The sequence below is a fragment of the Tachypleus tridentatus genome, chromosome 1 (assembly GCF_004210375.1).
Source record: "Tachypleus tridentatus isolate NWPU-2018 chromosome 1, ASM421037v1, whole genome shotgun sequence".
Lineage (NCBI taxonomy): Eukaryota > Metazoa > Arthropoda > Merostomata > Xiphosura > Limulidae > Tachypleus > Tachypleus tridentatus.
The window spans coordinates 133,118,739-133,131,063 of record NC_134825.1 but is presented as its reverse complement, the minus strand read 5'-3'; the positions used below and the strand labels follow the sequence as shown (position 1 = coordinate 133,131,063).

Here is a 12,325-nt window from a genome sequence, read left to right as displayed (position 1 = left end):
CTGAATTATGGTAAATGCATGTCGACACATCATAGTAATAAAGCAGGATATTTTTCACAAAACTAGCTTTTCAAGACATATCAAAAACAGATTAACCATAACAACAGTATACTTTTATCCCATTAATTTGAATAATTAAAGATAGAATATGATTCCTTAACTGCTTTATCTTCTAAAATGTGTAAACAGTGAACAGTAGACTGTGATCATGAATTAATTTTTTGCATACTTTGATGTATAATCAGTAAGATGGCTTTAAAATTTGTTTATATCATAAATTAAAATGTTTGTAGCATTATATGTCCATTTCTGATATTTTTCTTTTTTACATAATTTAAAGTTCAGGATTTTAACCAGCTATTTGTTTTTACGTGAAGAAATAACTCATGTAAAAAACAAATTCTTAAAATGTAATGAATTAAACAAATATGCTTCTCATATATAAAATATTTATTCAAGTATTATTTCCTGATATGTGTATGTTTGCATGTATTAATCAGAGCATGTTTTACTATTTTCGCATGTGCTTTGAAATTGGGCATAAAGATAATTTACATCAGAAGTAATGAATCTTTAAATTAATGTGACTAAGTTGAAAATATAACTTTCTACATCTTTATCTGTTCAGCAAATTCATTACTGCTGAAGTGATAACGATGTAGAAAGGCATATTACAAGCTTAGCCCCAATAAATGAGAAAACACTTATTTGGAAGCTCTGTTCATCATTGGCCTTAGCTAAGCTCTTAAACAGGACAGAATGGACAACAAACAACCTCACATCTGTCAAGGGAATGTTAAAGTGAACTTTGTAATTTTCTTTTGAGGGAATGAATATTGCCTTGTTGACAGCGAGGGCAATAAATTTTAAAAGTACAAAAAAAATTATTGTAAAACTGGCATATAATTCTTGGATGATGAAAAGAAGTTTGCTCATTTATAAGCTGAAGTCCAAAATTAACATTCTCAGTTTATCAAGCACATTAAGTTTGAATATTCTAATTATACATACAGGACTTTTCATAAAGGCAATAAGATCTCTTGATAAAAACATCTAATATATTCCATTATAAACTTCTGCCACCAAATGTACAATGTTACTGCAAACTTGTTCAATACTGACAGTGATATTTCATTAAATTCTTACAGCAATCACGTTTTTCATTTTGGTCTTACATAATGTTGTTTATTATATTAAATAAACACTGTTATAAACTAAAGTATTTACTAAGCCTACTTACATTTGCAAACGTTGTTATGGTCTTTGAATTCAGATGGAATCACACTGCTTATACTCAATGATATTAACACTACACAATCTTTATAGTAATTAATATTTTGATCTTAAGAGCATTTCATGGTCTGAAAGCCTATAGTCTGAAAACTATTCATACAATTCTGTCCAGTTGCACATGCTCATTCTTACATTTAGTCTCGATTCTTTCCAGTGTCTAGTATTTTGTTTGTTGTTTGACAAACAGTAAATTTTCCTGATATTTTACTTAAGTATTCAGTTATTAAATTACAGTATAAGATAAGAATATTTTCAGCTATTCTGTGATCCAAGTTTGACTACTATATACATTTATGGACAGCAAGTAGACTCCTGTTTTTTGAACCATGTTATTAGTTCCTATCAATAAAACATTCTATATTTCAATATTTTCTTAACTATTCAAAAACTTTACGTTTAAATTACTGATATTATACAATGCTATCCATATTTTGCCTCCTACTGATTTTCTTTAACTGCCACTGATGATATTATTAGCTATACCTTGGAGATATTGCTTATCAAGAAGCCCTGCCAAAACAGTAGAATGCATCATGATGTAGTGCTGTAGACAATTCTTGGTGATGTATATTTTGTTTAATAAAGACTTAATCAAAACTACTGATAAATTATTACATTATATAATTATTACAATTATTTTTGTTAATTAATTGAATAAATATAAGAACAGTTATGAAATAAAAACTCACACAAACTATGTAGATTTGTTCTACCAAGCTTTAGCAAAATAACCAAACCGTTCATTTTTGTTTTGACATATTTCAAACCTTCAGCAAATATGCCAGTGATGTAATACACCCAGCATATTATATGTTCCTTCTGGCATGGGAAATGTTTTGTTAATAAACTATTTTGATTTGACAAATATTAGTGCAGGAAAATGAGATAAAGCCTTATATGGAGCTCTTAACACTCTACCATTTATGTACTCTATATTTGCTGCTTTTATACTACATGACAATGAACAATAAATAAAAAAGAATAATATGCATAAAACAAGTAATATGCATTAAATACACATACTATGTTCTAATAGTGTCAGAATTAACCATGCAATTTATTTTTTCTCTATTCACTTTCAAAAAGCATTATTGAATCACAGGAAATTCACTAACTTTTCCTGGTTTTTATCTTTATTTATTGAATTTCTGGTGCAGAAAACATCAGAAAATTCCATTTTAAACTCCACTGACATTTTTCAGCTTCCCTGACAGGATGGAATCATACATGCAATGTTATTAATATAAATCAACCTCTTACCAAAACAACACATACCCTCTCTGAGGGTGCTAACAGATATTTCATACAAAATAAAATAAAAAACTAAATAGTTTTTCACGAAATTTAAGTACGTCCACTGATTAAATTCTGTGGTCTGTAAAAAATACTGAGGAAAGTAGGTTATTTATTTCTAGATATTTTGTTAGCCAAAGGACAAATTTGAAATATCAGTACTATATTTAGAATAAATATTTCATAACTATTTAGTTTTAACCTTTTCTACCTCACACTTAAAAATAAATATCATGTCCAACTCTTTCTTGAAAATAGTGGCAAATTCAATTCAAATTATGAAAGTTATTGGGTAATAGGGCTTAAAACTTTTTTAAAATTAAATCTATAAAGTGCTTTATGACTTTAAATAGACATTCAATGAAACCAAATTGTAATCTAAGTTTGTTTACCTATAGTTTTATAATATTAGATTTGTCTTTCAAAACATAATTTCAGTAATATGTGAAGTTATAAAGAGTATATGTCATGCATGTTTTGGAAACACAGTTCTAGAAGCCTTTATTTTCATCTAAGAGAGTAAAAAATAGAACACATGAATATACTAGATACATTCTAAAAATGTTTGCCAAATGTACTTTCTACTCTTTTAAACCTACTATAAAACAATATATTTTCTTCTTTCACAGACACAATGTGCATAATGTAAATGACATTTACACGGGTAGCAACTGTAATTTTGACATTACCTGCCATCACCTGCTTCTTGACTAGTGACAGACGATAGCCTGTGCACGCAAGCTCAAAATCAGCACCAGAGAGAGATGTTCCTTGACATGAAAATTTAGCTATGAGGGTACTAGGTGTAGAAGGACCAGTACTTAAGTCAAACCTGGCCCGCAATGATCCAATACCTGCTCCTTCACAACGGTGAGAAAGTTCTGGTATCTGCCATATCACCCGTTGATTTTCAGCATTCCTAAAATAATTGTATTTCCTTTAATGTTTCCCTTTGTTGGGTGTATTGACATAGGCTTGTATAAAATATAGAAAATAAAATTAACTGTTACAACATATGATACACCTTTTAGTACTCCATACTCTCAGTAAATGAAAATCAGTATGGTAATTCAAGGTTATATTTGTGCATGCACAGTTACCTCATCTCCTACAAAACAAGGAGTTTATGGATCTAACATGTGTAGTGATTTGCAACAGGTGGGATAAAGAGACAGTACATGATGTGAAAAGTAAAATGATAAAATGAAATACTTCATTTTCCAATATAAAGAACAAAAAAATGTGACAAGTGTACAGGTGATCATTTGAATGGTATAAAAAATAAGAAAATAATGGTTTACATTTAATTAAACTGAAGCTCATAAAAATTGGAAAGTGATCCACAGAAAGAGCTTCTACAGCAAGTCTTGGCCCTTTCAACACAGAAACAAGTCTGCCCTCCTTGAAAATTTGAATGGCCCTTTAAGAAGTGTCAAACTTGTAGTTACAAAGTTCATTATCATGAAAAAGGGCATCAAAATATGGAATTTTTTCTGCTCCCACATGGAAATTGCAAGATATCTTCCAAATACAAGTTCAAGAAGGACATAATGCAATTATCTCACCTGTCAAACTATAAAGAATAAAACTGCAAGTTGCAATCTATCATGATTTGAACCAAATTTAGAGTTCAAAAATTAAACAGACACAATATGGAAGAATAAGGCATTTAGTATTTGAATGCTACATTCATATAATATCTAAAGAATATTTGTTTTAGTTCATCCAAATTTTTGAAGCATTTCTGAACAATCAATACATGTCAATACAAATGTCAAAATGGTTCTAATTTCCCCAATATATAGTGTATGCTAAGAAGCCTTTTATTTGCATAATTTCATAAAACTTCCTTCAGCAGTTCTAAGTTTTAAACTACTTTGAATAATTTGCAAGTGCTAATTCAGTTGTAGTAACAATCAATTTAAGACATGGCATCAATAGTTCGTGGTGAACTTTTTATCAATTAACACTGCATTATCTTACGAGTACTGTTATGGCTGGAGATTATATCACAGGAAGGATATTTTTTACTGTGTTCAATAATGCAGAACTGAGAGCCACAATATTTTGAAAAAGGGAGTTTTGAAATAATCTAGGTCAGCAATGGATTTTCTCACTGCATTAAATAACAATCTGGAGCAAAAGAGTGAAAACTATTATCATGAAAGGAAACTAACTGACTGAAACAGCCAATAACTGAAGTTAGGCAAATCTTCAGGCACTCTTAACAAGATAATAAACAACACCACTTTGCAAAATCACCAGCTGTATTTACATGATAGACTGAGAAATTTACTGGTGTGCTTGAACATGGTCTTGGAAAATGATGTTCTGCAGAAAGTCTCTTTGGGTGTAAGGCCTAAGACTAAATTTGTTTCACAGAAGCTTACTACACTAGAAATGTTATTGTAGGGCTAAATGCATAATCATGGCCATTAGAATGAGAAAGATCAATAATAGGGAAAGTAATTCTAAAGACAGCACAAAAAAACCCATGACTACAGCTCAGTATGTAACACCACACACACACACACACACTAAAAACAACTACAATTAAAAATTTTCTTGTATTGAGTGATGGTCTAACTTAAAAACACACACACATACCCTCACAAAAAAGAAGTTATTTTAATACACTTGCAATTTATACCCTCTACCCCATATTGAATGAAGTTTAGATTTTCAAATAAAACAGTTTGTTTTCAGCTTTTAACAAAGTCCATCTTTTATAAACCTTTAAGCTTTTCAAATTCTAAGCTACTTTAATGCTCAGAGACAATTTATAGAGTTTGATAGGCATAATTTAGTGTTAAATATATTTTATAATACTCAGAAAGCTGGACATCCACATATTGAAGTGACAAGTGACTGACTTGTTGAGAGAACTTAAAATATTTGTACTAAATCAAATAACACAATTTTGATAAGACAACTTTCAGCTACGGAAGATATTCAACAAAAGCTCAAGCACAGAACTATAAACCAAGGTATGTTCAAAACAAGACCAAATATTAACTGCATGGAGAGTTATTTCTTTTATAAGCATATTGTGATACTTAATAACTCATAAAGGAACAACATGAAAAGATCATATATACACTTCAAATATGTTTCCTTAAAAATAAAAACAAATTAGCGAGATGATTTTGATGACCAATAACAAAAAGATTGACTTCTATTAAGTTAAACATCAGTTTAGCTCTAGTACACAAGTTAAATATTGGCAGCAGGTGGGCAGTAGATGGATGAATACAAAATATCATTGAATATTTGATTAGATGCAGAGTAAGAGGTAATAATGTATAAAAAAAACCTTAATTCATTCTAATGCTAGTAAAGGATATTATACTTTACACTTACTAGAAGCCCTAGTAATCTGTTACATGATTTATTGTGAATAAATAAAAGAAAGTAATTAAGCAAGTTCATTTACCTCATCTACACAGATGGATGTAAAAGTGTGCATGTCATGACCTTTATAATTACATTCAAAATTAAGTTTTAATTTCTTAAATATTTATACAAATTCTCAACCTTCACTTCTCTGCATAATGCAACATTTTTTGTTCCAATTTGTATTACAGATGTTCCCACATTTAAATTTATATCTTCCAATCATCTTGCTTTATTGAGATAAAGATAAGTAAATGACACTCACATGTCATGCCCTTATTATCATGTTTCACAAATGTCAATAATTTTCTTTAACATTTACTATTAATTTGTTTTATTAACTTTTGAACGACAACTGAATTACAATCTTACCACACAAACCGTGAATCATGAGGCATCTCACATTAACGTATCAAATATCGTAAAAAAGGCCTTCACAATATACAAATATATACCTCAGTCATAGTGCAAGTATACCAGTATTCTGCAAAATACAGTGACATTTTGGTTAACATATATTACAAAGGTGTGTGTATGTGTAATTACCATTTAGAAATAAATTTTTAAATTTTAGTTTTGTTTCTTAAAAGTAGGACAGTAAAAAAAGAATACATAGAAAACAACAAACTATACTATTTATGATGTTACAAAGTTCTTTGTACTCATGCATCGTAATCGCTAAGCCTCGTCAAATTTCGCACATAGAAGATATAAAAAATAATACATTCAATATTGATATCACAAAATTCTAACATAATTTTAAGGCTTCCTAACTAAGTTGTATTTGGATTTTAAAAAAATCTCATTCCTATCAGCATATTGCTTTGATCACCACTTCACATTTTGTAACAGTAATAGCAGTTTTACACATGTAGCACTTTCCATTGGTTATAAACATGCAATTCAGAAAAGTGGGCATAGGTAAACAAGTATTTTCAGAATGGGATGGAGTTAATGGAGCAACTGTTATGGGTTCCTTTAAATACAATGATACCTCACAGCAAATAGAAAAGGTAGGAGGTTCTTATTTTATATTATAATTTGTCAATATTGATAATTTGAGTTTCTTATTCATTAGAAACTGTAGACTTTACATTGTATTGTGCCCAAAATATAATGTGAGCAAATGCAGATGGTGATGTACCATCTGACATACAAAAAAACTGATATTTAGTACTTTAAAATAAAAAGTTAAATAAAGGTACAATACAAAAATGTGGATTACAAACTATAATCTGAATATAAAGTTATGGACATCTTAAATCAAAAACGTATTTCCAATACCACTTAACTCCTTTTACACTACAGCTATTACTCAAATGCTAGGGTTTGTTTCCTTAGCATTGGTATGATTTTCTTGCTTACTCCAGTCTTTTATTCCCCACTTAACTGCCTTTTGCAATATCTGTTTCATGATACGCTCCACCTATGTCAATGTACTACTATCCCAGTACTGTGAAAAGCACCCAATTCACATAATATCATCTATGAAAAATATGACTGTATAGATCAATGGTGTGCCAAGAGAAGATTAGTGCCTTAGAGGGAGAACTTCAATACAAATAAAGTATGCTTTTACACCTGGAACCTAACTCGTGCACTAAGGCACCAGAAATCACAAGAAGGTACGCAATACCAAGGTGGACTAACCTTCTCCTTAACCTGTAGAAGACCAAAGGCAACACCACAAGCTTGGAATGATGGAATCTTGTATGCAATACTTAATCTGAGGAAACAGGACTCATCTTATCTGGAATTATGAACATTCATCTTCACTCCTCAATATTGTGGGCAAGGTAAATTCCACTTGTCCCTTGAATTATTGGGAGGATGTGTAATAAGTGCTCAGCTAAGGACCAAAGATGGGGCTCTTTTGTGTTTGGAATTACAAGGAGACAATAGAAAAAACCAATATTGATCAAAAAGGAAAGTTCACACTGAACCCAAACACATTGGCAAACATCAATATTAGTAACGAAGATAACAGCATCTCTTTATGTCTAATGGATGTGGTAAAGATGTCTGTAGGGAGTAGTTGAAAACCTTCAGATCATGCAAATAATGTGAGATAAAAGTATTGGAGGAGGTCCACATACCAGCTTTCACAATGTCTTGAAAAATTCAACTAGGCCACTAAAGACATAAAAGTGGGACAAATCTGATGAGAAGTTTCCTCACCTAAAAGAAAAAAAGAATAGAGAACCAAGAATAAGCAATATGAATTCATTTCCATACTCACTTCAACAAGATAACTGGGGATAAATCCCACAAAACTGAAGGATCCCAATGAATTAAAACAAGACACTGGGCAGAAAAAAGGGTTGATCCAGCCAAACCAGTGCTATTAATATAACCAGACAAGGTGTTGAACAAACCATATCTAATACTCTGCATAACATACAAATGAACAGGTAGGCATAGAGGTGCAATCCCACCCAGTCCTGACTAAAATCATCTATTGCCAATTCCTGAGGATTAGGGTAGCAGAGACCAAAATGCTGATAGTTGAGTATTCCAATAAGAAGCATATATATCTATCATGAGCATTCCACAGAGAAGAAAAATCCAATGAAAAAATTTGCAACACAGCATCCATTTTGTTGTGAAAACCTGGTTAGGTCGAGACAATTGATCTGCCATCAAATTTCATCACCCCTGAACGTGGAAAGCTATTAGAATGATATAGTGGAAGTATGCCAAATAGAGAAGATTCAAGGTTTGAAAGCAAAAAGACCTGGACCTAGCTACCCCTTGAAAGGAACTGTAAGACACCACCATGGAACTGTCTATCTGAAACATAACAATTTTTCTCCTTAATAAGTACTAACCTTGTCCTCTGAACAATATGAACTTCTGAAACGTTAGAAGCATTATAAATCAGTTCACAGGCCTTGGAATTTCTGACTTTTGAGATATGCACCCCATCCATGAAGAGATGGATCTGTAAGTAAGGTGGCAGCAGAGGAACATCTATTCTAGCATTGTTACAATCCAACCACCACTTGAGGTCGAAGATGTTGATCCTGAATAAGGAGATTGAGGAATCTAGTGAATCCACAGGTCACACAGAGATCACTGAAGAGATTTCAAGTGTGCTCATCCCTAAAAAAAATGAGAGTTTTTACTACTGTCCATTTCCCTGAAAGAACCATACATGCAGTGGAAGAAGAGGTAAGGGACAGAAAGAATGCATGTTCCATAACATGAGAGATGGGAGTCTGCTTAGCCCAACTGATATACATTTTGAAAATGACATCCAGATGGACAATATTTTATGGTGGAGTGAGAACAGATTTCTTAGCTCTGATAATAAAGCCTGGCTTGCTTGTTTCAGAAAGTACAATCTGGATGTGGCAATTTGCCAACTGATGAGATGGTGCAAAATCATCCATGTATTGGTGTGTGCACTAGCCTGAAAAATGGAGGTGACAAGAAAAAGCTTTTATGATTTGGGAGAACACATATGGTATATCAATGATAGTCCAAAAGGTAAAACTGTGAACTGCAACACATGGGAATAAAACTCTGGATGAGCTGAGAATGCCCCCCTTGAACAACAAGTCTCAGATATCCTTAGAATGAAGTTCTGAAATGCAAGGATCTGCAGGAGCACTACATGGAGGTGGATAACTGTGATCCAAGCTCCCACAGACCACAGAGATCTGACCAAGCAGAGGAACCTCATGGGTATGGATAGAATGTATTTTGGGTACCAAAGAACTAAGGAGCTAATGTTGTTGGGGGGTCAGAACACTTGACAAAGGGCAGAACTATGATTCTTTATAGGAGCTGAGAAAAGTTGTGAAGCCAATGATGACTAAAATGAATGTATATGGGCAACATCAACCCTTGACTCCAAAATCTTTGCAACACCTGAAAAAGTCAATGAGTGGAGAAAGGGGCCTCACATGACTCATGGAGGGTGGCAGCTGGTAGACAAATGCCCTCCAATAATGCATCTTTACCCCACAATTCCTGACAGCATACAAATCAAGAGACTAGAGAAGGTGCAAAATCTGAAGATTAATTCTAGGTAGATGCTAACAATGATCTCAACACATCATCAAATTGATGTGGTGATCCTTGAGAGGCTTCTGACGAAAGTTGGAGGATGATAAATATCTTAGGACTGTAGTTAGGGTTAGAAGAGTCCTATAAAAGTGGGATATGTTCAGGTTGACCACAGATTCTGTTCCGGAACCTCATATTTCGAGGAGGGGATTTATTCTTTGAGAATCTAAATACGCAGTCACCTGGTAGTGGTAAGCTAAAGCATTTTCATCCAACAAAGCATAGTTGTCCCTTCATGTAGCTGAGCAGTAAACCACTCTGCATGAATTACAATATCAGAAGGATGGAGGTAGAACTAAGTATTTATATTTTGACCTATCTGCCATCACAAACAACTGGGGAAAGGCTCAAAACATTATACACTTGATTTAACAACTAAAGATAAGGAGATGGATGCAGCTGATCCTAATTTAGTCTCCTGACAGGATAAAGAAAGGTGCTGGAAAAAGTGATTCCAAATTTTCTTCAGAATTCCCATACCTACCTGCAAGTGCAACTTTAGAACCTCCTGGAGAAACACCACACCATCAAACTGAATATATGTCTCAAATGAAAGTGACTCCCCCCTCCTCCATCTGATGTACAAAAAATTGATACTTAGCAATTTGAAATAAGAAGTTAAATAATGTACAACACAAAAATAAAGATCTGAATCTAAATTTTGAATGTAAGTCAACAAAATGTCATGACATGCACTCTGATTCCAACCTGACTCATGCTGGTTGCTTGATATTAGTGGTTAAATAGGAGAGACCTGAATTTCCTCTGTGCCTGAAATGATAACCTGAGAATCCATATCGTACATCAAAAATAACTAAGTAACATGAAGGATGCTCAAAGCACCTCTAACAATCATAGTACAGAGAAACCCATTAGTGAACGCTTTGTCAAGAAGTGATAACATTATATTTGAATAAGATACTCATATACAGTATCAGGATAGAGAATTATATAATGAAGGTAAAATATGTGACAACACAGATATTGCCAAGGGCAATTAATTGGGGAATAAAGACTGAAGCAAATGAAAAAAAATTAGACCAATGGTCAGATGGGCAAAGGAAGGAAACCTAAGTAGTCAAGTAACAGCTGAAGCATGAGTGTAGGTACTTATGATGATTCACAAAAACAGCATAATTTAGAAAGTAACCCAGTTATATTTTGTATAAATTTGAAAATCAAATAAGGTTCTTCCACATCCGGAACAATTATATTGTCATAAAGTTACACATTTTATTTAAGATAGAGTGATTTTACAAGTATTTGTATTCTTCAGTGATCAATACATTTTAAGATTTATCTGGTCACAAGTAACCAAGAGGTAGTTTTTATTCTTACCAGGAACCAGATGGTTTGGACTGCATGTCATTAATGCCTCCATCAACAGGTACTATAACTGTGATGTTAGACACTGGTGTCATATTTGCAAGTGCTGATGGGTTGTATTTGTAATCAATCCTAAGGTTTGTTGTTCTAGGTTCACACTTCCAGTAAGCCACCAAGTGAAGTGGAGTACTTTTTGCACCTGGTAAAGACTTAATCTGGAAAAATTCCAAAGCTGAAACTTAGATAGCATATCCAAAAGCATATTTTATGCAGTTTATTTCTAAACAAAAGCACATCTGAGTCAGTATATATTTTTTATAAAAGAAAAGGTAAAACAATTTTGTTGTTTCTAAAGTATATTAAATTGATTAACACCCAGTTTAGGATCAAAGAAATGTTTCTGTTGTGTTGGTTCCTGAATAAAGTTTTATGATACTTTCCTTTTTAAAATTCTCAATAGAGATTTGGAAAGTGTGACATCTGAAAGATGAAGTGCCCAACAGCACAATCAAAGTCACACTAGGTTCCATACTGAAAGAGAGTAAAATCCATATTCCCATTCAATTTTCCACAAAAACTACAACAGTTGTTGCACTGCACAATACAAGATGTGGTTCCCACAACTCTATCAACTCATTTTCTCTGAGGTTTTCATGGGTGCTGTCAACAGAGATGGTCAAGGAAGGCTCAATAATGTGGTTACATGTGGTACTTGCCTAAATTAAACACTTCTACTACATGGTCTACCAAAAGAAATGCAGGGATTCAAAACTGCAATAAACAACAACATCTATTGGAATAAATAATAACTGTAAGTTAGAAAACTGCAGCTCAGTAAGATTTCTTGTAACTCTTAAATATGAAAAAATAACATCTGGTAGATATCCACAAAATTCTATAGACTGGCATGCTCTAAAAAATGATACATTCTACTGATAGGACAAAGATT

The 12,325-nt window shown here is 32.6% G+C and overlaps 1 protein-coding gene across 7 annotated transcripts in view; it reads right to left on the bottom strand.

Annotated features, from left to right (window-relative positions):
* LOC143224685 (F-BAR domain only protein 2) overlaps positions 1 to 12,325 on the bottom strand; it is a 145,708-nt gene that overhangs the window by 5,080 nt on the left and 128,303 nt on the right. For all 7 annotated transcript variants that reach the window (XM_076452884.1, XM_076452864.1, XM_076452855.1 and 4 more), the window contains 2 exons: positions 11,389 to 11,591; positions 3,276 to 3,505 (listed from right to left, as the gene is read on the bottom strand). In XM_076452884.1, coding sequence (XP_076308999.1) covers positions 3,276 to 3,505; positions 11,389 to 11,591 — 433 coding nt within the window. The remainder of the gene's footprint in view (positions 1 to 3,275; positions 3,506 to 11,388; positions 11,592 to 12,325) is intronic.